This window comes from Mustela lutreola, chromosome 3, assembly GCF_030435805.1.
Source record: "Mustela lutreola isolate mMusLut2 chromosome 3, mMusLut2.pri, whole genome shotgun sequence".
In the NCBI taxonomy this organism is placed as follows: Eukaryota; Metazoa; Chordata; class Mammalia; order Carnivora; family Mustelidae; genus Mustela; species Mustela lutreola.
In genome coordinates this window covers 164,813,529-164,839,217 of record NC_081292.1, presented here as the reverse complement: position 1 = coordinate 164,839,217, position 25,689 = coordinate 164,813,529, and the positions used below count along the sequence as shown (strand labels likewise).

Below are 25,689 nucleotides of genomic sequence, written 5' to 3'. Positions count from 1 at the left end.
ATGGCCTTTTTAAAAGATAATTCTGGGGCACCTGGGTGGCTCATTCATTAAGTGTCTGCCTTCGGCTCAGGTCATGATCCCAGGGTCCTGGGATCAGCCTCACATTGGGCTTCCTGCTCAGCAGGAAGCCTGCTTCTCCCTCTCCCACTTCCCCTGCTTGTGTTCCCTCTCTCACTCTCTCTGTCAAATAGATAAAATCTTTTTTAAAAATTAAAAAAATAATAAAAGATAATTTCCATCCCTGATGGTTTTTTTAATCCCAGCCCTTTTTAAAACAATATTTATTTCATTTAAAGTAATCTCCACATCCAACGTGGGGTTCAAATTCACATGCTCTACTGCCAGCCAGTCAGGTGGCCCCCCAGCCCTTTTTCAAATCATATTTTTTGTATTATGTGCAATACACATAATATAAAACTGATCATCTTAACCACTTTTTTTTTTAAGATTTTATTTATTTGATAGACAGAGATCATAAGTAGGCAGAGAGGCAGGTAGAGAGAGAGGAGGAAGCAGGCTCTTTGTCAAGCAGAGAGCCCAATGCAGGACTTGATCCCAGGACCCTGAGATCATGACCTGAACAGAAGGCAGAGGCTTAACCCACTGAACCACCCAGGCACCCTTAACTACTTTTAAGTGTACAGTTCAGTGGTATTAAGGATATTTATGTTGTGCAGTCATCACCATCTTTCACCTTCAGACTCTTTTTGTCTTGTGAATGTGAATTCTGTCCCCATCAGACACTCCTACTTTTCCCCTCCCCCAGCCCCTGGCCACCCCCATTCTATTTTCTATTAATTTGACTACTCTAGGTCCCTCATATACGTGAAATCATAGCATTTGTCTCTTTGTGACTGGCTTACTTCACTGGGCGTAATGCCCTCAAGTTTCATTCACCTTGTAGCACATGTCAGAATTTCCTTCTTTTTAAGGCTGAATCATACTCCGTTGTATACATAGACCACATTTGTTTCCTCGTTCATGCAGTGTTGGAACTTGGATTTCTTTGGGCTGTCATGCATAATACTGCTATGAATATGGGTGTACAAATATCTTTTGAAGGCCTTACCTTCAATTCTTTTGGGTATTGTTGTGGATGAATGGTGTGCCACTCAAAATTCAGCTGTTGAATTCCTACCCCCACAATATGATTGTATTTGGAGATAGAGCCTTTACAGAGGTAATTAAAGTTATATGAGGTTGTATGGGTGGGATCCTAATCTGATAAAGAGGTAGAAACACCAGAGAGCTCTTTCACTCCTTATGTGCACACAGAGGAAAGGCCATGTGGCAACACAGCATAGAGGAAGCCATATAAAGCCAGGAAGAGAGACCTCACTAGAAAACAACTCTGATGGTCCCTTTACCTTGTATGTCTAGCTCTAGAACTACAAGAAAACAAATTCTGTTGTTTAAGCCAGTCAGTCTGATATTCTGTTATGGCAGCCCTAGCAGACTAATACAGATATTTACCCAGGAGTAGAATTTCTGGATCGTATGGTAATCTATTTGCATTTTTTAAAGAAACAGCCATCTGTTCCCCACAGTGACTCTGTCATTTTACATTTCCACTAGCCGTGCACAAGCATTCCAGTTTTTCTATCTCTTTGGAAAAGAACACTTGGTTTTTCCTATTTTTTTGATAGTAGCCATCCTGATGGGTGTGAGGTGGTAGCTCATTGTGGCTTGTGTTTGCTTCTCCCTAATGATTAGTTATGTTGAGCATCTTTTCCTGGGCTTATTGGCCATTTGTATGTATTCTTCAGAGAAATATTTATTGGTGTCTTTTGCCCATTTTTTAATCAGGTTGCTTTTTGTTGTTTAGTTGTAGAACTTCTCTATATATTTAGGATAAGAATCCCTTATTAAATATATGATTTGCAAATATCTGCTCCCATTCTGTGGGCTGCCTTTTTACTCTGCTAATAGTGTCTTTTAATGAAAAAAATATTTTTAATTTTGATGAATTCCAGTTTGTGTTTTTTTTTTTCCTTTGTCATCTGTGCCTTTGGTGTCGTATCCAAGAAATCATTGCCAAAACCAATGTCATGAAGCTTTTATTCTATGTTAAGAGTCCAACTTCATTCTTTTGCATGTGGATGTCCATTTTTCCCAGCACCATGTGTTGAAAGCCAGTCTTATCTCTATTGCTCCTGACATCCTTGATGAAAATCCTTTGACTGTATATGTGATGGTTTATTTCTGGGCATCCCATTCTATTCTGTTTGTCTGTCTTTCTATCTTTATGCCAGTGCCACACTGTTTTGACTACTATAGTTTTGTGTTAAGTTTTGAAAGCAGGAAGTATAAATCCTCCAACTTTGTTCTTCTTTTCCAAGATTGTTTTGGCTATTCTCTTGACAAAATTTAAAGTTTGTGTTTTCTTGGAACATGGTAAACTTAGCTATTTTATAGCCTTTGATAATTCTGATAGGCAATGTTTCTCTCATTTCGACTTAATTCCTGTTAGTGGCATCTTGCTTCCTTGTGTGCTGGATTATCTTTGATTGTGTCCTGGGTTTTGTATTTGAAAAACTGCTTATATGAATAGCTTGAGGTCTAAGATGCTGCTATCTTCTTCCAGAGAGGGTTCTATTTGCTTCTGCCTGGAACCTTGGAATGCTACCCTTTGGGAGCCACCATAAACCAAGTCCGGTTGTGAGGGGCCCTGGATTGCTTAGGTGAGGGGACAGCAGAGTATGAGACAGGGACTCATATGCACAGGGACTTTGTACTTCAAGCTCACCCTGCCTAATATGGGGGTTTATCCCCAACCTTGAGTGAGTTCTGAGCTTTGAGGTTTCTCTCCCTTTCCCTCCATGAGGCTGCTGAAACTGCAGGTCTTCTTTGCATCTGTTGCTTGTGAGTCTGCAGATGCCCTCAGGACAAAAGGAGCTTTGAGTGCCAGGCTCACCTCCAGTCCTTCCCTGTCCTCAATTTGGAGCACAAACACTGAAACTCCCTCACTTGCTTGTTTGCTCTTTTGTGCCTTTCAGAAGGGAGGTGTGCTTATCAGTCTTTTGTATTGGTCTGGATTATAGAGCAGGATCTCACCTAAAGGGGAAGTCCAGAAGGTCTCTTCTAAAAGCACAGCTTTTAGAGACTAGCTTTGTGATCATTAATTCATTCAAGGCTGCCCTGCATCCTGGAGGCAAGTACTAGTGTTATCCCCATCTCACAGGTAAACATCTGGAACACAGAAAGGCCAGGCTAACTTGCCTCAAGGTTGCACAGCTAACTGAGTGGCAGGATCAGCATGGTGACCCATTGTGTATTACTGCGGAGATGCTGCTCCCCTTCTTCTTCTTAGGAGCATTCTGGGACTCCCCACCATCTGGAGTCCTGAGAACAGACCACCCCACCCCCACCCCAGCAATCAAGGCCCTTCCAGCCTCCCCTGGCCACACTGGCTCCTGCCCATCCCCAGCTCTGCTCTGTGGGTGCTATTTCCTCCCCTTACTTACATGCTTCCTACACACCTGTCCATACTGACTTGGAGGCTGGAACTCTGCTGTGCCCTCTCAAGGTCCCTGATTCAAGTGGGACCCAGGTCCTGAGCATCCCATTTGTCCAAAGCCAAGGCCCCAGTGGGAGCTCCCCAACCCCACAACAGCAACCCAGGTCTGGGCATTCTACTGGGCATCAGGTACAGAAAACAGACCAGAGCCTGTCCCAAAGCACACAGCCTGTCTGCAAGGGGCTGGACCAGACCAAGGGGTCCCATATCAGGGACCAGGAACTGTCAAGCCATCCTGGGGATGCCTTGCCCAAGGCCAGGTCACCCTTGGAGGGTGCCTGGTGGGTGAGGCAGGGGAGACCATCAGGCCCACCTGCCAGCCCTAGGTGCCCATTGGTCCCCTCTCTGACTTTCTGACAGGTGAACAATAATGGGATCATCTCCTTCCTGAAGGAGGTCTCTCAGTTCACCCCAGTGGCATTTCCCATCGCCAAGGACCGCTGCGTAGTGGCAGCCTTCTGGGCAGATGTGGACAATCGACGTGCAGGTGATGTGTACTACCGGGAGGCCACTGACCCAGCCACGCTGCGCAGAGCCACAGAGGATGTCAGGCGATACTTCCCTGAGCTCCTGGACTTCTCCGCCACCTGGGTTTTCATAGCCACCTGGTACCGTGTGACCTTCTTCGGAGGCAGCTCCTCTTCCCCTGTGAGTTTTCAGTCCTGGGATAGGGAGGACGTCCGTCTGGGGTCCAGGGTCTCCCCCCAGGGGCTGCACCTGGCTGAGGTGGGCCAGACAAAATCACTGGTCCATGCCTGAGACAGGAACACCCAGCTCAGGGATGGAAGTCACTCTCCCAGGGTCACAGAGCCAGGCTGAATTAGGACAGAGCCTTGACCTTCCCAGCCCTCCCAGAAAACACTTGTCTCTATAGGAAAATGCCAAATGCCCTGACACAGTAGTTCACACACTAGAGAGATGCAGATCGCATGTGTCAGAAGGATTTCCATCTGGAATGGTTCAATGCTCAATAGGCTAAGTGGGAAGTTTATTCTGTTTTATCCTCTATTCTATGATAATGCCAAACAACAAAGGCAGCAGGGGCACGTCTTTCCTGTGGGGCACACTCTCGATGCCAAGCACTGAGAAGTGCCCGGCACAGCACAACCTGGGAGCAGGAACTCTCATGGAGACTGTTCTGCAAGACATATGGGGCTCCAGAGCGGGGAGAATGGGATGGTTCAGGGTCTCAACACAGCAGCCCGAGGGACAGCTGTGTTGGGACCCTGGGCTGCAGGGGAGAGGTAGAGCAGTCAATGGCAGGGCTGGGCTTCCCATCATACACATGCCTGGGCAGAGGGTGGGGGCAATTGAGGCTTTCACTCAGAGTGTAGGGGTGCCCAGTGGGAACCTGGAGGTGCAGCCGGGGTCCCTAGCAATGGTGACTCAGGTAAACAGTGTGAGTGGGAGACAGTGCCTGCAGGCAGGGACCTGTGAGTCCCGCACAAACCCTGAGTTCTCCAGCAGCCAAGATGACAAAGAGAATGCCAGCAAGCACATCCAGGGACACTGAGGGTCTGAGATGTTCACTGTTGAATTTCTTAAAAGCAGTATGACAGTGAATAGGGGAAGACTGGCTTTTCCTATAAACATTACTACAAATAAATATTGACACTTTTCATGGAATTTATTCATGCACAGTCCACTAATATTTTGTCAGCTTCACTTGTTTTTCTTATCAATTTGTAAGAAAAACATCCTTGTAACAAAAAGAAAAAAGAATCAGTAAGTCTGCTAACAAGAGATCAATCCCATCAAATATCTATTGCATCCTGACACACACTTTAACAAATAGAGCTGGCTAGAACTCACTGTTTTGTGTTTTGGTTTTTTACTCAGCAGGAGTAGGGCATTTTCCTCCTTCTCCCACGTGGAAATCCCTGGCACTTCTGCAGCCCCCTGGAAGGAGGAGGAACAGAGCCCCTCCTATGCCAACAGAGGAAACCCTAACTTCTCCAGTTTGCAGGCTGGCAGGCCCGGATATGGGGGCTACAAATTATCGGGCAACACATGCATCCCTGGAAAGGGTCAGAGTTCTGGGTTTGGGGGCTGGTCTGTAACCTGGGAGCCTCCTAGAGCCAGCTGCTTGGCAGGGATGGAGCGTGAAGCTCCATGCAGGGTCTGGGTCTCCTCGAGCTCTGGACCCTACCTCTGGCCACACCGGCTGCTGGCTTGCCCTTCCTCAGCTCACCGCCACTCCGCTTTCACAGCCACTGATCCTGGATATCTTCAGAGTGCTAGCAGCAGGTCTGTGTTCCCCAAGGGGAGCACTCAGTCTTCCTGCTGTTCATGGTTATGTAAGGGAAAGGACAGACCAGTGCTGTCCCACTGTCCCACACCTGCAGACCATCACTGTGCCGGGTGGCACCGATGGCAAGGTGTCCCACGGTGGGCACTGCCAGGCCCTGCTAGATTGGGAGCTGTTGTCTGGCATGAGTCTCCAGCAGGAAGGTTGCTGCCCACAGAGGCCTGATTGCCCCCTCAAGCCTGTGCGCCGCCCCCCCCCCCACCAGGCACGAACAAGCCAGATGTGTAAGCCCCGGTCTCCCTGTGCCCAGCCGGGGGACCCAGCATGCTGCACCCTTGCCAGCCGCTCCAGCAGACACGGAAGCCCTTTCTCTATTACGCTTCACCTCTCAGCTTCTAGTGCTGCTGAATTTGTCCTGTATTATCAACGAGGTGTCTTCTGTGGTAATGCCTCTGTTCACATAAACTTTGCCAATTTTCTGTTGTCTTTTTCTTCCTGGCCCATGGAAGTTCTGCTTCAATTTAGGATATCAATAATTTCACCTGCCCCCTCTGTTATAAATACATTTTTCACTTTGCTGTGTGGCCACTCTGTTTGATCTTATGGCACTTTTTTATATGCAGAAGCTTTTGTAGTCAAATATATAAATCTCCTTTTTGGGTTTTGCAGTTAACAAATGTTACACTTAAAGTCTTCCCTCGACATGGCTCCAAGCACTCGCCTATATTTTCCTCTAGGGCTTTGATGGTTCTGTTCACAACCTTACTTGATGTGGTATTTATTTTCATGAGTGATATAAAGCTCTAAATTTCTTCTTTTTAAGACAGTTTCCTATTGTCCCAAGATCATTCTTAATCCAACCCCTTCCCTAGTCTGAAATAACATCTCATGTATATACCATTCAATAATATCTTCGTGGAAGAGAAATCCATGAAAAACAAACAAACCAAAAAACCCCTGCTTTTCCTTGTTTCCTCTTTTTATCTTTCCCTATTTACATTTTTTGTTTCACATGAAGCAATTTTGGGGATTTTACCCAGTTAACGCTAACTTTTGTGCCCCAGCCACCACAGGGCGCAGTGTCTGCACCTGGCGTCTGTGGGCCCTGGTGACACCTCAGTGTGTCTCACTCACCAGCTAACCATTCTTAGGGGCCCTGACCTATGCCAGGGCCTCAGGATCTAGGGACACAGTGGAGGATGAGGACGAGGCCATCAGCTCGACGGCAGATGGCTGACCAGCTAGTTAGGAAGACAGAGGAAGGGTCAGTAGATGAGGACATTGTGTAAAGGCATGCTGAAGGGGGCAGGGACTTGCAGCATGGATGGGGGAGCCCAGAACCTGGTTCAGGCCTCCCTCCTTGACAGGTCAACACGTTCCAGACTGTGCTTATCACTGATGGCAAGTTCTCCTTCACCATCTTCAACTACGAGTCCATCACGTGGACCACAGGCACACACGCCAGCAGCGGGGGCGACACCACGGGCCTGGGGGGCATCGCAGCCCAGGTAGGGGCCCGGCTCCCCACTGCCACGACTGTCCTGTCTGTCTGTCTAGACAGACCCCCCCTACACACACCCAGTACTGTGCAGATGCCAGTGTGAGGCCTTCTGATGCTAACCCCAGGCCAGATTCAGAAACATCCTCAGGTCAAAGGCATTTCTGTTCTGCCCTGCGTTGCCCTGGCCTCCCAGAGCCAGTTGCAGCCAAGGTACATGGGACCATGGTTCTATGCATGCTACCTGTCCTGGGGTCTGCCCTGCCCTGCCCTGTGGCCCACAGAACTGTGGCCAGCAGGAAATCACAGGTGTCAAGGGAGTGGTCAAGTGCAAGTCCCCAAGGCCATCGAGTGCTTCCTCAGGATGGGAATACCCTCATCTCCTTCCTAGCCATCTACTTTCTTCTGAGGTCACACCTGCCCCTGGTCTCCACGGAAGCCAAGAGGCCAGGGAGGAAGTCCCTGCAGGTGTGCGAGGGCAGCATGCTGGGGCCCAACTGTGTCGGTGGCCAGGATCTGTGGCCCAGCTGGGAGGCTGCTCCTCAGAACAGTAACAATGTGGAGGGTGGTAGGGTACCCCCAAACCCATAAAACTCCAGGACTACAAGGCCATCTTCCACATGATCTCTTTGACCATGGCCACCGCAGGGAGGGAGGTCTCAGGAATTTTAGGGAGACCTGCAGACCAACCCATGCCTGCCCCCCCGACTCTCCATCCCCCACCCCACCCCCAGGCCGGTTTCAATGCGGGTGATGGGCGGCGCTACTTCAGCATCCCCGGCTCCCGCACAGCGGACATGGCAGAGGTGGAGACCACCACCAACGTGGGCGTGCCCGGGCGCTGGGCGTTCAGAATCGATGATGCCCAGGTGCGCGTGGGGGGCTGCAGCCATACAAGTAAGAGGATGGAGCCAGCGGCTCAGGGCTGTGGGTTGGGGGGGCTCAGGGAGTGGGGGATGAGAGGAGGGGGTGGGACCCTAGGAGGGAGGAGGGAGCGGGAGGCTGGGGACGGGGCAGGCTGCTGGCCAGGAGGGCTTGGCCTCCCCCACCCCTCTCCCCCAGCCATGAATGTGGGCAGGTAGTAGCTTGCCCCTTGAGCCCTGTCTCCTCCTGGGGAGGCTTCCCTACCTTGGCTCTGGCTCCGGGGCCAGGGAGACAGAGGTTTGTGGTGCAAAGTGGGCCGCCCCTTCTTGGGGCCAGGAGTCAACGCTTTCCCCTCATTCTCTCCCAGCCTGTGTTCTTGGTGGGGGAGGAGCACCACCCAGGTCTCCTGTGTCCCCAGGACCACCTAGAAGTCAGATATTTTTTTCACCCATTTCCCCACATTTGCGTGGACTTGCTGTTTCCTGGGATTTGACACTTGTCACACACCCCAGGCATCTACTGAGTGGAGGGAGTTGAAAGCTCATAAGGTACAGTAGATAGGGGGAGGGTCCCCCCCAGGGCAGAAAGATGCATCCTGGCCCCTTCCTCTGGGGGGGCCCTGGAGGAGGCACAGAAGCTTCTGAAACATGATGCTTATAAACAGAGACGAGGGGATTGATTTAGCCACTCGGTGGAGAGCTAACCACAGGCCCCACAAAGGCCACAGTGAGGCTGGTGTCTAGAGGGTCCTAGCAGACTCACCTCCCACCCACAAGGAGGCCGAGGGCTTCTCAGAACACCAGTCTCTGAGAGCTAACCCAGGGCAGGTGCAGCCAATCGGGACTGGCCAGGGGGGCAGACGCACACTTCTCAGGGCCCAGGGCCCAGGGCCCAGGGCCTGGGGGTCAGGCACGTGCTGGTGGGCAGAAAGGCTCACCAAGGACCAGGGAAGATGCTCCAGCAAGAGATGCCTGGGGAACCTAAGCACCACCCCCTGCTTTGGAGCACCAAATACGCCTCAGCCCGAGTCTGAGCTTAGGGGATGGGGGAACTCGAACCAAGGAGCCCAAGAGCCAGGGGCTTGGGTTGCTGAGGATCAAGGCAAAGTGCGGATGTGGGCTGCCGTGAGCTGGCATCAGTGTAGTATGGACGCAAGCCTGAGCAGTGGGTGACAGGTGTGGGTACAGGTGGGGACTGGTGTGAGCAGGTGTGGCTATACATGTGGGTGCAGGTGTAGGTACAGGTGTGGGTCTAGGTGTGGGCAGGCCGATGCCCCTTTTCTAGAAAGATTGCAGGCTGTGAGACCCTGAGAAACGGGATCTTCAGAGGAGGGTCTGGCCAGTCCCCCGGGGATCCCTTTCCCATGTGGATGTGCTTCCCCTGCTATCTAAGACTTCTAGTGGGTTGTAGATGAGGAGGCATTGCTGGGCCTTCCCAACTAGTGCACACAGAAGCCCGCTGGAGCTGCCTTGCTTCCCCACTGCCACACTGCAAGCCCGGGAGGTAGAGCCCACACGCTGGCTTTGCTTGGCAAGGGAGTGCCGAGTCCCACCTAAGAGGCCCCGAGTGCATCCACACCTGGAAGTCTATCTCTAGAGAAAGGCAGGTCCCAAAACTGGGCCCATGCAGAGAGCACACTCTACAGGGTCGCCGAACCACGACTGGTTAAGTGACAGTGTGGCTACGTGAGTAGAAGTGCAGGCACGAGGAGCAGAAACAATCCAAAAGACTCCCTTTGCCCTGATGGTGTTCTGGGCTCCAGGGTACTTTCAGGAGTGTTCCCTATTGCTCCCCTTGATTAGGCCAGATCTCCCAGGCTCCCCCTAGCAACAGGAAATCCAAGACATTGGGGTGCCAATTTGTGCTCCTCCCTGCCAATGTCACTAGCCTTACTTCTCCAGAGGGGGAGGGCCCCCTGAGCTGGCCTCTGAGGGTGGCTGGTCCTGAAGGGCCCAGGCACGGGGTTAGGTGGGCCCCAGGAACTGCTGGAGGCCCTCCCTGGCCAGGAGGCTGTGATACGAGAAATCCTACCTTCCAGAGCTCTGAGGGCGGCCCTCTTGTTTCCATGGGAAGATCTGGAGGGGCAGCTGAGCCTACATTTCTGCAATAGTTGGCGGCAGTGCTGAGATCAGATTGCATCCCCCCCTTGGAGGGTCTGAGGGCCTCCGACCCACCTCTGGCTCCCATGGGGTCCCTCCTCTTCCACATCTGTGGATGTTCTTTCCATGAGGCACACTCCTGTCTTCCTGTGTTGCTGGGCACCCTTGGGTCTTTGTCTTCTTAGTTCCTCAGAAAAATCTGGAAGTCGATGGATTAAAGTCATAAGAAGGTGCTATGGAGGGGAGCCTGGGGGGCTCAGTCGGTCCAGCGTCTGCCTTCAGCTCAGGTCATGATCTCAGGGTCCTGGGATTGAGATCCACATCAGGCTCCCTGTTCCATGGGAGTCTGTTTCTCCCTCTGTCTGCGGCTCCTCCTGCTTGTGCTGCTCTCTCTCTCTCTCTGAAAAATAAACAAATAAAAATATTAAAAAAAGAAAAAAGAAGATGGTGCTGTGGGCATGACGGGTGCAGGGGAAGCCAACGTCCCAGCTTGGGCATCCAGGTGTCAGCGGGACATGCGGGCAGGCAGTAGACGGTAGGCACCCTGGGCATCCTGGGAAGAACTGGGAAGTTAACTGCGGATGCTGGGCTGCCAGCAGACCGCACAGCCATTCCTCCTAGATGGGCCCTTTGGGTCCAGGGAGGGAAGGGACGGCTCGTTCCTTCCTGTGTCCACAGCCTCCGTGTGCCTGGCCCTGCGCCCGTGCCTTAACGGTGGCAAGTGCATCGACGACTGTGTCACGGGCAACCCCTCCTACACCTGCTCCTGCCTCTCAGGCTTCACAGGGAGGCGGTGTCACCTGGGTGAGTCTATACTGCCAGCACAGCCAGTGGCCTCAGGGCCAAAGGTCCAGGGTCTCTGTCTCCATGGTGTGGGTGCTGTGGGGTGGGAAGATGGGGTAGCAAGGGGATGGTGGGAGTACATAAACGCTGTGGCTCCCTGATGGTGAGTGTGTGGGCTGGGGGTGCATCTGCCCCTTTGAAGCCGACCCCCACTGGAAGTGAGGCCCAGAAGGGGTCCGAGCAGATCCTCCCCAACCTGGCTTCCTCCACTGAGGCCCCAGCTGCCCCGTTTTTCAGATGTGAATGAATGTGCTTCCCATCCGTGTCAAAATGGCGGGACCTGCACACATGGTGTCAACAGCTTCAGCTGCCAGTGCCCGGCCAGCTTCGGGGGACCCACCTGTGAGACACGTAAGAGGAGCATGCCCAGGTCCTTTGGCCCCATTGGTGGAAGAATGACCAGAACGGTCCTGCCTGACCGGGGGTCAGCCTCATGGGAGCCCTGAGTCAGCACCGACAGAGGGCATGGCAGTGGGCCCACTGGGGACAGAGCCCAGACTCCAGATGAAAGCCCCATCTCATGAGTACAGCAGGAACACTGACCATGGCACTCACGCCTCCTGGGCCCTGGTGTTCAGACCAGGGAAGGCACCTTGGTACAGGCCAGTGTCCAGTTCCAGCTTGGCCGTGGGGCCTGCCCGACAGCCACCCAGGTACGATTGGAGTCATCATTGCCCCTCAGCTCTGGACTGGCTTGCTGGCTGTTTCTCTCCAGCTCCTGGGGTCTCACAGCCTTGACATAGGTTGGGGTACTTCTTAGGACCTCCCTTGCTTCCAGACTGCAGCTGCACCCCACTCTGCCACCCCCTTCTGAGCGGGGGTCTTTTTAAGCAATGCTGGCAGATCCAGCCTCCACTTCCTGCCCTTCACCCAGCCCTCTCTGGGGCCCCCACATCCTGGCTCTTTGCCCACCTGGTAAAGGAAGATGGAACCCCCACTGCTGCCCCTAGTCTCACTGTGGGAAGCTGCTAGGGGAGCCCAAAAAAGAGAATCCCTTAAAATCAAAGCACCATGACCTCTAATCCCCACTGAGCTGGACCCACAGCCATTCCCCTAAAATACTTACTGATGTGTAACCATTATTTAGGAACACATATAACACATGGTTAAATCAAGTGTGTACAAATAACAATTGTACAAGAGTGTCTCAATCTAGAAGAGCTGTTTCTAAGAGTGACTTAGAGCCACAAGAAATGTTTTAAAGTCTGGGACCCCAGTGTATATAAACATGTGTGCCCAGCAAGGCCCCTAGGAGGACCCGGGGCCATAGCCAGTAGCCCTGTGCCTTGGCCTCCTTGCGGTCACTCTGATGACAGCAACAGGTCCCAGGTCCCCATGGAGGCTCGCTGGTCTCAGGACCCACCTGAGCCCCCAGAGCACACAACAGCAGGGACATGTGTGCTGTTCACCTGGAGCCCCTCCTCCCCACAGGCGCCCAGCACTGCTCTTTGGTGGGGTCAGGACCCAGGAGACAGGAGTCAACTAGCACTGTGGCCACCAAAGCACCTCCACACGTTCCCTGTCCTCCCTCCCACTGGCCCCCACAAGTCTAGGGAGGGCCTCATGGTCTAACGATTGCCTTGGTTCCTATACTGAGTTGTTTGGGGCATGCGCTGTCATCAGGACATGTGACATAGCTGAGGGAAGGCAGTGTCCCTCCCACTCCCCTCCCTGCCAGCTCAGTTGCCAGGGCTCACGGGCCAGGAGCCACCAGGGAGTCTGAGGGGCCGGCATGCTGGGTGAAGGTGGCCAGAGGCGAGCTCCACCTCAGTGGGTTCCCACCTGATGGGGGCTGAGTGCCTTTGTACCAGACCATGCAACACATCACCTGCCTGCCCACAACCCATCACCTCAGAGCCATTCAGGCCCCTCCTGCACATCTGCACATGCATCACCTTCAAGACCCCATCACAGGCTGTGTCACTCTGCCCCACCCAGAGGAACCCCGCTCTGTGCTGGCAGCTGAGAACACTAAGCCCTGTGTCCCCAACCAGCATGCACACAGCCTCCTACCACCGGGGATGGGCTGAAACAGACCCCATGTGGCCAGTTGCTGGGCTGCTGAGTGGGGACTATCCAGCCAGGCCCCCCCAACAGCCTGATGCCCTCCAGAATGGGGTTTAGCAGAAATTCCTAGGAGCCCAGCCGGAGGTCTGACACCTTCCACTGCTCTGTCCTTGCAGCACTGTCTCCATGTGACACCAGAGAATGTAAGAACGGTGGCCAGTGCCAGGCGGAGGAGGGCTCAGCGGTGTGCCTATGCCTTCCTGGCTACACGGGTGTGGCCTGTGAGACGGGTGAGGGTCCAGCCCTGGGGGGTGGGAGAGGCTAGTGCTCGGGAGCAAAGGCTGGCTTGAGCCAAGTTCCCACCTCCGCTGCCCCCAGATGTGGATGAGTGTGCCTCCAGCCCGTGCCTCAACGGGGGCTCATGTGTCAACCTCATGGGGAACTTCACCTGCCTGTGCGCAGAGCCCTTCGAGGGACCTCGCTGTGAGACAGGTAACAGCCCATGCCGGCAGCCCCCAGAACAGTAGTCCCTCGCAGCCTCCTGGCCCCTTTCCCTCACTGTCCAGCTCAGCCCCACCACTGTCCTGGGGGGTACTTTCCCCAGCCCTGCCTGTACCAGTCTGTCCCCTGAGCTTCCATGCTGGTCCCAACTCTGCCACCATGGGTGGTGCAGGGCTGAGTGTGCCTCCTGCCCCCTCTAGTCCCCTCCAGTCCTGGTAGCCATCTATGAGATGCAGGGCAAGATGGCCACCCTCTCATGGCCTTTCTTCCTGCTCAGGAGATTCTTGGCTTATTAACATCCTTTTTTCCTACTCCAGACCCCTCACCATGCAAGGGAACAAGCCACAGCAGTTGGCAAGAAAACTGACCTTTATTACATGTGATGAAATCTGCTAGTTGCTACTTCATGTTGTTTTAAATGCTGGTTATGACTTGGTAGATCAGTTAAGAGGCCAACTCGATTTTATAACCCACAGAATAAATTCAGGTTAGCATCTGACCTCGCCCTGACCACCAAAGGCCTCGCTCGGCCACTGTGCCAGCAAAGCAAAGGTCACAGCTTGAGCAGCTGCTCCCCCTGGGAGAAGCTCATGAGAAGCTTGCCAGATTTAGTTTGAGCCTAAAAACTTAAGAAGGAGATTAAAATTTACCCATAAGTAAGATACAGATGGATGCTATGCCCTCCATCAGCCTTTGGTCAGAGGGCCACACACAGGACAGCCCGTGTCCTGAGGAGAGGGTGAGGCTCTGCCATGCAGAGGGGAAGGGGGAACACAGCAACCTTACCTGTTTGGTTGCTTAAAATCCCTATGATGGGTCACAGTTCACCTTGCCCAGATTGTTATCTAAATATTTAATATCTGTGTATTTAACTAAGCTCATGTTAGAAAATGGATCAGTGATTTCAAAAGATTTGCAAAGAGACCACCTGTTGTACAGAAAGAATGATACAAACAAATGCAACCAATATGAAACAACAGAACTGACACTTCCACCCTTAGTAAAAGCTTATTAGTCCCATTACAAGGTGGCAGTCTGGACATTCTACCCAGATTCAACAGGAAGGTGGACAAAAATTAGAGATAATTGGAAAAAAAAAAAAAAAAGAAGTACCCATTCTTCTGCTTCTGGCAAAAAAAGATTAACTGCTCTGAGAATTTCCCTCACTATCAAAACTAGAAAAGCAGTTAAAATATATGAAATGACTGTTTTCTGCCATTGGACCACAGGCATCACAGGGCTGCTACCCCTGCGAGGAGGGACTGAAAAGAAGGGCACCCTATAGTCTGCCCATGGGAATTTCCAGGCCACTGTGCAGCAAGCAGATCCAGGCTCTAGCAGTTCCTCTGAGTCTCTGGGTCATGGAGACAGGGATTCTAGTTTGGTAGCTGCAATTGGTGGGGAGACTTCCAGAAAGGATGGAGTTACTAAGAGTGAATGGAGAGAGTGCAAGAAGAATCTGCAGAGGGACCCCTTGCCTCTTCTCTCAGCATGGGGCAGGTGGTGGGGGGATGACTCACTTTTCTACAGCCAGAGTGCATACAGAGCTCCTTATGCCCATGGCCAAGGTGGAGAGAGTCTTTACTGGGGTATCATCTTGCTGGTACGGAAAAATAAACACTAGAATAAAGACTAATCTGACCTGTCCTAGGAAGTATTAAAGGAAAATTTGAAAGAATCAAAACAATCCCAAGTGATTGAACCATATGCCAGAATCAAATCCTATATTCTTTAAAGGAATATAACAGAATCCAGGACCTCCAAATACCCAACCAAAAATTATCAAGCATACCAAGAATCAAGAATATATGAACCACAGCCAGGAGAAAAGCAGATCAATAGAAAAAGGAGGCAGAGATGATGATGAAATTATTTGCCCAGATATGCATGTTTAATCATCCACTGTGAACATGATCCATGTGCTCAAGACCACTGAGGAAAAAAGACACAGTGAGAAGTAGAAGATAGAAGAAAATAAGCTTCTAGGAGATTAAAAAAAAAAAACATAAAATCTCAATTTAAAAAATATACTGACTATATTACCAACAGGTTAGACATTGCAGAAGGGAAGATCAGTGAATATGAAGAAAGAAACAGCCCAACAAGCAGCACAGGAAAGAGAGATTATACCCAGGACCATATCCTCAGCAACCTGTGGGGTTGCTTGGCAGTCTGGTGTGTGTATGGGTAGAGTCCCAGGAGGAGGGAGGGGACCAGAGGAGCACAGAAAATGAATGAAGAAGTAAGATCCAAATATGTTCTAAATATGATGAAAATTAAAACCCCACACATCCAAGAAAAGCATGAAGAAAAACACATGAAGCACCTCATAGTCAAATTGCTGAAAACCAATAACAAAGAGAACACCTGAAAAGGAGCCAGAGGAAAAAGACAAGAAACAGTACATACAGAGAAATAAGAATCTAACAGGTTTCTCATCAGAAACAACACATGCCCAGAGACAGTGTGCTGTCAACCTAGTAGTCTATACACAGGAAAATCATCTTTCAAAAATTAAGGTGAAATTAAGGTATTTTTCAGACAGCAGAAACAGATAATTATTCATCACCAGCATATCTTATTTATAAGAAACATTAAAGGAAATTCCTTAGACTGAAGAAAAATGGCACCAGAAGAAAATCCAGATCTACACAAATAAATGAAGAGCTCTAGAAACAGTAAACGCCTGTGTAAATGCACAGGCGCACCTCATTTTATTGCCCTTCACTGACACTGTGTTCTGTACAAATTAAAGCTTTGTGGCAACCCTGCACCAAGCAAGCCCAACAGGTTCATCCTTCCAATAGCATTCATTCACTGTGTCTCTGTGTCATATCTGCAATATTTCAGTATTTTAAATTATGGTGATATTTGTTATGGTGATCTGTGGTCAGTGATTATGACTCACTAAGTCTCAGGTGTTGGTTATCAATTTTTTACAAAGTATTTTTTAATTAAGATGTGTACATTTTCTTAGACATGATGCTATTACACACTTAATAGACTGCAGTGTAGTGTTCACATAACTTTTATAAGCACCGGAAAACCAGAAAATTCATTTGACTCGCTTTATTGCCATATCCGCTGTATTATAGTGGTCTGGAACTGAACCCACCACATCTCCAAGGTATGCCTGTAAAATACTTTTCTTCTTACTTTTTAATCTCTTTAAAGATAATTTTAACACAAAAAATATGTTATGGGGTTTATAACATTTATAGAAATAAAATGTATGACCTCAATAGCTTAAATGAGATATAATATACTTAATGTACTTATGTACTTAAATGTACTTAAGCAGAGTACGTGAGCTTTTTCTGTGAAGAACCAGATATTAGTATTTTTGGCTTTATGTGCCATGTGGTCACAGATACTCAACTATACCAGTGCAATGGAAAAGCAACCAGCCATAGACATAGATAAATGAATGGACATGGCTGTTTCACAATGAAACTTTTTTTTTTTAATGGATGGCAGGCCAGATTTGGTCTGCAAGCCATAGTTTATCAATGTCTGGCATAAAGGATAGGAAGGGAAAGATGGAAATAATTTATTAATGGCCTTGCATTATATATGAAGTGGTATAATACTGCTTGAAGATAGACTACAATAAGTTAAAGATATACATTATAAACTCAGGGGAAAAAGAAAAAATAATAATAATAGTTACAGCCAACAAACCAGTATTAGAAATAAAATGGAATCCTAAAAACACTTTATCCAGAAGCCAGGAAAAGAAGAAAATAGGAATAAAGAGTAATTGGGACAAATGAGAGCCAAGAGCAAGATGGTAGGTTTAATCATATTGATAATTATGTTAATTGGTTAAACACACCAATGAAAAGGCAGACATTGAATTGAATTGAAATTGAATTGAAAAGCAAGATGCTACTATCTACAAGAAACCGGCTATAAATATAAAAACAGATAATTTGAAAATAATTTGAAAATTGGAATGGGTTTCTGGTTTTGGATAAGATGGAGTAAGTACAATCTACCTTGTGTCTCCCACTGAATGCAGCCAGAAACCCTGGACAGAATGCATGGAGTAGCTATCTGAGGACTCTGAAAAATAAATAGTAGCAGGTGGATTGGGTAAGAGGACCAAGCTTCAAAGCACCACAGAACCAGTGGTGAGTTCATGACTTTTTCCCTCTGGTGTCCCCACCGCCTGGACTCAAAGCAGCTCCCAGACCAGAAGTGAGCATCAGATGGATGGAAAGAGCTCCAAGAGCAGCCACTCATTGAGCGTGAGAAGCAGGACCAACAATAGCGGCAAAGGTGGGGGGGATTCTCTAGGGGCCCAAACTGACAGGAGGAAACTTCCTCTCCAATTGGAAATCCTACAGCTCCGCAAGACTGGGCAACTTCCATCATTTTCTTTTTCTCTGTCCACCCACCACTTGGCTCAGACATGAGTGCACTCACAGGAAGAAAGTAGTAGTGTGGGGCAATAAAAGCCCCAGCTCTCTTGCCAAAGGACAAAAAGGGCAGCCCTAGAGCACTGGAAACTATGGGGAGGTTGCAGAGAGGGGGGATCTCAGGCTGCAACCCTACAGTCATCTATGAACTCTTGAATTCCCTACATTGGGCATTGTAATCTGATCCAAAACATTAAAAACAATACCATTTACAATAGCTTCCCCCAAACTGAAAGACTTTGGTATAAATCTAATAAAACATGTATGGGACTTGTATGCTGATCTGAATAAATGAAAGGACATCCATGTTCATGGATTAGAAGACTCAACACAGTAAATATGTCAGGTCTCCCCAAACTGATTGATAGACTTAACAAAATTCCAATTAAAGTCCCAGCAGAGTTTTCTGTAGCTTTGAATATGCTGGTTCTAAAATTTATATTGAAAGGCAAAGGAATTGGGATAACCAACACAATTTTGAAAAAGAATACATTTTGAGGCATCATACTACTTAGTGTTAAGACTTACTATAAAGCGGCAGTGATCAAGATCCTGTGGTATTGGCAAAGGGACTAACACATACATCTGTGGAACAGAAGAGAGGATCCAGAAGTAGACCTATACAAGTATGGCCAAGGTGTTTTTAAAGGCATGGAAGCAATTCAGTGGGGAAAGGATGATCTTTTCAACAAATGGTATTAGAACAATTAGACACTCTTCTGTAGAAACTGAACTTCAACTTCAACCTCACACCTTGTACAAGATTAGGTCAGAATGAATCATAGACCTGAATGGAAAACATAAAACCATAACATTCTTAGAAGAAAACACTGGAGAAAAATCTGTGTGACCCACGGTTACGTGAACAATGCTTAGATGCTTAGATAAGACACGGAGAGTACGCTCCAGCAAAGAAAAAGAGAAGTGGGCCTCATCAGAGTGACACAGGCTGCTCTATGAAAGTCATAGTCAAGAGAACAAGAAGACAGGCTGCGTGCTTCGAGAGGTGCTCAAAGCACTCAGTCTGACAAAAGGCTGGTATCTGGAACAGATGAGTTCTGAAACAGAACAGAAAGTTCTGAAAGAACTCTCCACGCTCAACTGTGAGAAACCAACCAAAACATGGACAAAAGATCTAAACAAGACATCTAACCAAAAAGGGTATCTGGAAGGCAAATGAGCAGTTGAATAAATGCAGTCATTTGTCATTATCGCTAGTCATTGGTGAGTTGCGAATTAAAGCCACGATGAGATACCACACAAACCTATCAGAATAGCTAAAATAAAAAGTGCTGACTGGTGAGGACACAGAACTGTGGGAACTCTCACGTATTTTTGGTGGTGGTGCCAAATGTTTAGCCACCGTGAAAACAACTTGGCAGCTTTTCATAAAGTTAAACATACACTTATAATATGATCCAGCAATCTCATTCCTAGCTATTAACCCTAAAGAAATGACAACTTACATTCACATAAAATACACAAATGTTTATAGCATGTCTATTTACAACCACCAAAACCTGAGAACCCAAATGTCCTTTGCTGTTCGTGGGATACATGATTGCTGATCACGCAACTGAGACAGATCTTGGAGGCCTTTTGCTGAGTGAAAGAAGCCAATCTCAAAAGATTACATACTGTTCATGAGTAATCTTCCACTTCTGGCATTCTTAAAGCAACAAAGCTGTGGTGATGAACAGATCAGTAGTTGCCCAGGCTTCAGGAGGGGAGAAAGTCTATAAACCTGAAGATAGAACAAGGATGTGTTTGGGGTAATGGAATGTTCTGTGTCCCGATTGTGGTAGGGGCAACACAAATCTATACATGTGTTAAAATTCATAGAAATGTACATCGACCAAAAGTCAATTTTGCCATAAATTATTTAAAAAGATAAATTCTGAGCCACATGAAGAAATCAACCACCCAAACAATGAAAAAGAACAAGTTGACAAACACTGATGAAGAGAAGTTGGGAGTGGTTATATTTATAGGATTAAACTCTAAGAAAAGGAATACTGCCAGGAACAGAGGGGTCTTTTACGACCAAGATGTCAAGTCATCAAAAAGGCAGAGCAATTCTAATGTACTTGCACCTATGAACATACATCAAAATCATAGGGGAAGGGAAAACAAGGAAAAATTGACTAATCTGTAACTACAGGCAGTGGCTCTAACCTGCCACTCTCAGTGATTCGCAGGAATCAGCAGGGACCTCAAAGATGCAAACAGCACCATCAGCCCACCTGACCTAAGTGACAATTCCTTTCCCAGTGCTCACAGTGTGCTCACCATGACAGACCATCCTGTAGGACATAAAATAAAGCTCAATCAGTTGAAAAGGACTGTGTTCTCTGATTACAGTAGTTAAACTAGAAATCAACAAAAACTGTATCTGGCAAATTCCAACCATGTTATGCTTGATTAGAAGCATTTGGAGCCCCCTGGTCTCGGCTGCGCCCTTTGGTGCACACCGTGGGCTCTCCATACTCTAGCTTCGACTTCTGCTCCACAGAGGGGGCTCAGATGGTAAGAGGCAGCTAGAAACCAGTTTCCAGAAAGTGGGCCTTGGGCTTAAATCCCACTTGCACTGAGAACTGAGTGCTGTCGGTCAGGACGAGGGGGCCCTTGGCCCTATTACTCCCATGCTCTCTGTGCAGCCTCTGGTGACCTCTGTCTTTCTTGCAGGAAACCACCCAGTGCCGGATCCCTGCTTCTCGGCCCCTTGCCAGAATGGGGGCACCTGTGTGGATGCAGATGAGGGCTATGTGTGCGAATGCCCCCAGGGCTTCACCGGCCCCGACTGCAGGGAGAGTGAGTGGGCTGGGGCTGCCAGGGCTACAGTCCAGGAGAGGGTCCTCCTGTGAGTAGTACACACAGGAAGGCAGACAGGGGTGTGTTCAAACACCTACAAGTGGGTGGGGGAAAGAAAGAGTGTGTGTGCATGTGTGTCTGCACAGCAGTGTTCAAGGGAAAGTAGCTACAGGAGCCGGGCAGGGTCAGGAGCAAGAGAGGGCCCCAGTCCTCCAGCATCCTCACATTGGAGGCTCCCCCTTGGTCTACAACAGGAACCCCTGACCACTGTGAGTGCCGTAATGGTGGCAGATGCCTAGGGGCCAACACCACCCTCTGCCAGTGCCCCCCAGGCTTCTTTGGGCTCCTTTGTGAATTTGGTAAGTGCCCAGCGCTGCAGCGGGGCACACTTCCTGCCCTGCCCCCTGAAAATCCCCCAAACCAGAGTATAGCTGGTGTCTTGGGTCTGGGCCCAAACTATCGATCCAGACCCTTAACTAGTGGTTCCATGATCCCCCACTCCCAACCCAGGAGGGAGCCCACCCACCAGTGCCTGAACTGGGCCATCCTAGTGGGGCCGCCTGATCCTTCTCAAAGAGAAGTCCCTGGGAAAACGAATGGGCCTCTCCTTTCCCTGCAGAAGTCACAGCCACTCCCTGCAACATGAACACACAGTGTCCCGACGGGGGCTACTGCATGGAGTATGGTGGGAGCTACCTCTGCGTCTGCCACACGGACCACAACGTCAGCCACTGTGAGTGGGAGGTACAGGCACAGGCCTGCCTAGAAACCAGGGAAGGGGTGGTAGAAGGAAAAAGTGGGGGCAGAGCAGGCAGAGGCCAGGGCTTCTCTACTGGCCCACAAGTAGCCCCGTGGGTGGGTGCACCTTTCCTGGTGTCGCCCTCTCTAATAGGGGCCTGGCTGTTTACCCCCTCAGCTGCGGGAAGCTCACAGCTGGAAAAGCACCTCTGGATGCCTACAAGCTCTCCCTAAGTCCCTAGCTTAGCTATTAAACTACTTCATGCCTATCTGATTCAGTATGTAACTAAATACCACTGTGTTTGTGAGTGTACAAATAACTAACGGCTTGCATACTGGATAATGAAGACGATGGCACGGAAACATCTGTGTGCCATAGCTCAATCCTAGCTCATAGGAGAGGTAGGGTGAATTCTGGAAAAATCGAGAATAAAAGAATTTCCAGGGAAGGGCCTTAGAGTCTGGTGTAAAGAATTAAGACCCTTCCCCACAAAGAGTATATTTTAAGTGCCCTTGGTTCCAGCTGGGATGGCAGGGTGACCACCCTCTGCCCCTGCAGCACTGCCATCACCCTGCGACTCAGACCCTTGCTTCAACGGAGGTTCCTGTGATGCCCACGAGGACTCCTACACTTGCGAGTGCCCCCGAGGGTTCCATGGCAGGCACTGTGAGAAAGGTGGGCGGTGGGGGAGGGCAAGGGAGGGCAGGGCGGGGCTGGGAGGGCAGGGTTAGGAGCGCAGACAGGGCAGAGAGGGCCCCACCCACTCTCAATTGCTGTTCTAGTGGGTCATGTGTTGCCCAGCTTCCGTGTGTTGGTCCTGCACGGCTTCCCCTGCCCCAGGTGCTGCTTGTTCAGTTAGTGGTTCTGCTCTGTGGCCCCCTGGTCACTACTTGGTTTTCCTCAGAGCCCAGGCTCATGCCTGCCTCATGGAGCTCAGCACCTGGACCACACACACCTCTCTGGGCCTCTTGCTGCCCTCGCTTGTCCCGAGAACAGAGGCCCTCAGTGGCTTTACCTGGAAGTATCTTCTGTTCTCACGGTGGCCCTGAGGGCAGGTCCCTGTCACCCCTCAGCTTCTGCCACGCCTACAGGAGGAAGAGGGTGTTTCCAAAGAGAAGCTTTCTTTGTCTTGGTTCTCTGCACATGTGGCCGAGGACCTTCATCTTCAACAAAGGCATCCAAAATGGGGCATGGGGTGGCAGCAGCTTTTGGGGAGGTGGCTGGAACTTGGGCATGCAGTCTGTGAGGCCCTGTAGGGTGTGGGATGGTGGGGAGAGAAGGGCTGAGGACAGCAGGCAGGCCCCTTTCCTGCTGCAAGTTGCTCCCAAGAATGTTGAGGAAGCTGAGGGGCTAAATTCCTCTGTGGGCCTCTGAAGGCGCCATTCTTCTGGGTGGAGGGCAGACCTTTAAATATGCAGATGTCTGCAGCACAGGCACCACCTGTGAGCCCCTAAGAGCCGTGGGAGGGTGTTAGGACCCAGAGAAAATACACTGGTGCCACTAGAGGTGCTGAAAACAAAAATTAGACTGCAGTGGATTCTAGTCCTATGAGCTGCAGCTGCGTTCCCTGCCATGCAGGCCAGTTCTCCACCAGGAAGGGGCCACGGGTCACCAGGGCCTGGGACAGAGAAGAGAAGATGGGTGGGCCCATGGGGCCTACAGGTTGAGAATACATGGGTAGGGTGTCATGGGTGCTGCATGGCCAGGAGCTGGCCCTGTTCACCCTCTTCTGTCTCTCCCCATCCTTGTCCACACAGCCCGACCACGCCTGTGCAGCTCGGGGCCCTGCCGGAACGGGGGCACGTGCAGGGAGGCAGGCAGCGAGTACCACTGCAGCTGCCCCTACCGCTTCACCGGGAGGCACTGCGAGATCGGTGCGGCTCCATGCCAGCTGGAGTCAGCGTGGATGGGGGAAGCCAAGCCCTGTCCCAGCCACCATGCGTCTGCTTGTCAGGAGCACCCCCCTGGAATGTTGGAGATTGGGGGAGGGGCTCTGGGTATGGATGCATGACACCTGACTCCCATAGGGGCCTTTTGTTTCCAGGGAAGCCGGACTCCTGTGCCTCAGGCCCCTGTCACAATGGCGGCACCTGCTTCCACTACATTGGCAAATACAAGTGTGACTGTCCCCCAGGCTTCTCTGGGCGGCACTGTGAGATAGGTAAGGTATGGGCAGAAGCCAGCGGGCTAGACCAGCTGGGGGCAGCACAGCCAGGGCACCTGGGGGCTGCAGCTGCTTCCAGTGGGCAGGGGTGGCCCTGCTTTGGAGGAGTGGGAGGCAGAGCTCCCATGAAGCCTAAAGGTCTTTGGGGAGGACTCAGCGATGATGACCCCCTCGGTCCTTGCAGCCCCCTCCCCCTGCTTCCGGAGCCCCTGCATGAATGGGGGTACCTGTGAGGACCTGGGCACAGATTTCTCCTGCCGCTGTCGAGCAGGGTACATGGGACGCCGATGCCAGGCGGGTGAGAGGGCTGGGAGATGGGGGTTAGGGTGGAAGGTATGGGATTTCTTCCTAATCCCAGAAGAGCAGAGCAGGGCCAGATGGAGCTGAAAGGAGGGAGGGGAAAGGAGAAAACCATGGGCAGCCACTCCTGGAAGTCAAGGCACTTTCACCTGGGAGGGCTGTGCAGGGAACAGGGGTTCTAGGCTCAGTGGCCTGGTAGAGCAGAGGGCAAAGCAAAGGGAGGGGCCTCAGGCAGGTGCCCCACAGTGCAGGACAAGGCTTCTGTGTTCCTGCAGAGGTGGATTGCGGCACCCCAGCAGAGGTGAAACATGCCACGCTGCGCTTCAATGGCACTCGGCTGGGATCCGTGGCCCTGTATGAGTGTGACCAAGGCTACAGCCTGAGCTCCCCCAACTACGTCCGAGTCTGCCAGCCACAGGGAGTCTGGAGCGAACCTCCACAGTGCCACGGTGATCTGCAGGCCTTCTGGGGCAGGGTGGGCGGGCAGGCGGGCAGAGCCAGTGGGGTCCATACCCTCCTAATGGGGCCACTCAGGAGCACAGGAACCACAGTTCTGACCCTGGCCCTCCCCCACCTTCCTACAAAGTGAGGCCATGACCCTATGGGAGGGTGGTGAGGACTAGTGCCAGCTCCACTCTGGACCGTTCACTTAGGTCTCTTCTGTCCTCAGAGCAGGGCATCCAACCCATATGCCCACCCTGCAGATGAAGCAGCTGAGGCTGAGGACTGAGAATCTGTAATAGTTGAAATAACAGACATAATTTATAAATGGATACAGATGAAGGCTAAGTTAATGAGCTAAAAGACCAGTTTGAGGACTCTTCCCACAGAGAAGCGGGGAGGTCTGTGAGAATGAGATGTAGGCACTGTGGAGGGCAGAAGTGTCAACACTGAGATAACAGGAGTCCAAGAAAGAGAAAAATAAAAACACAATGAAATGTTGGAGCCACTATGGAGCTCAGTTCCCAGAATAACAAATGAACCACCACAGGCTGAAAGGGCCCCCGAACATCAAACAGGAGAAAAGAGGAACATTAGCACATTATAGCAAAATTTAAGAATCAGAGACAATCAGAAAAAAATTCTTAAACTATCTAGAGAAAAAAAGAACAAGAGTCTTCAAAAAACGATAATCCCATTGGCAACAGACTTCTCAACAGTGCCATCAAATATAAGATAATGAAATGGTAGACTTTAAATACTGAGGAGATCCATTCAGTGAGCATAGAGACAGTCACAAAACACCATCACTCTCACTGTAATTTCTAGGAACCAGAGAACCTGTAAAATGATATCATTTAACCTATCAGATATGCATATCAGTATGCAAAGAAGTAGAGATGAGCCCTTCCTGGGTGAGAAAGACTGGGGACTGCTGTCAGCCCAGGAGCAAATCCAGTTTGGACAGAGCACTTTGAGGATCTGGGGAAATCCAACTAATCCTTCAATGATTATGTGAGCAAGCATGATGGGTTGGAATCAGGAGTCATATAGATGCAGAGCAAGTGCTCAGCATTCACCAATTCTCCTCCACAGGATTTTTATTAAGTGCATGGGAAGACAGTGGCTGATCTGGAAAGCAGAGAAATTTAATGCCCTCATAAGGCTGAGATTCCCAAGTCTACCCCGGAGGGAGTGGTCTGTTCCAACCTCCAGGCATCTAAAATCAATCATGGA

At 50.2% G+C, this 25,689-nt stretch overlaps 2 protein-coding genes across 10 annotated transcripts in view; one reads left to right on the top strand and one right to left on the bottom strand.

Annotated features, from left to right (window-relative positions):
- SNED1 (sushi, nidogen and EGF like domains 1) overlaps positions 1-25,689 on the top strand; it is an 81,912-nt gene that overhangs the window by 21,925 nt on the left and 34,298 nt on the right. For 3 of the 8 annotated variants that reach the window (XM_059167445.1, XM_059167442.1, XM_059167450.1), the window contains exons 2-16: positions 3,878-4,165; positions 7,133-7,273; positions 7,998-8,160; positions 10,848-11,030; positions 11,307-11,420; positions 13,253-13,366; positions 13,455-13,568; positions 20,684-20,809; positions 21,064-21,168; positions 21,429-21,542; positions 22,107-22,223; positions 23,306-23,422; positions 23,593-23,709; positions 23,897-24,010; positions 24,288-24,461. In XM_059167445.1, coding sequence (XP_059023428.1) covers positions 3,878-4,165; positions 7,133-7,273; positions 7,998-8,160; positions 10,848-11,030; positions 11,307-11,420; positions 13,253-13,366; positions 13,455-13,568; positions 20,684-20,809; positions 21,064-21,168; positions 21,429-21,542; positions 22,107-22,223; positions 23,306-23,422; positions 23,593-23,709; positions 23,897-24,010; positions 24,288-24,461 — 2,101 coding nt within the window. The remainder of the gene's footprint in view (positions 1-3,877; positions 4,166-7,132; positions 7,274-7,997; positions 8,161-10,847; positions 11,031-11,306; positions 11,421-13,252; positions 13,367-13,454; positions 13,569-20,683; positions 20,810-21,063; positions 21,169-21,428; positions 21,543-22,106; positions 22,224-23,305; positions 23,423-23,592; positions 23,710-23,896; positions 24,011-24,287; positions 24,462-25,689) is intronic. The other 5 variants (XM_059167444.1, XM_059167448.1, XM_059167446.1 and 2 more) reach the window with 5 other exon arrangements.
- Positions 5,124-25,689, bottom strand: part of MTERF4 (mitochondrial transcription termination factor 4) — a 61,903-nt gene continuing 41,337 nt past the window's right edge. For both annotated transcript variants that reach the window (XR_009351954.1, XM_059167457.1), the window contains one exon: positions 5,124-10,626. Coding sequence is in view for 1 of the 2 variants with exons in the window: in XM_059167457.1 (XP_059023440.1) it covers positions 10,549-10,626 (78 nt within the window). In the remaining variant the exon portion in view is untranslated. The remainder of the gene's footprint in view (positions 10,627-25,689) is intronic.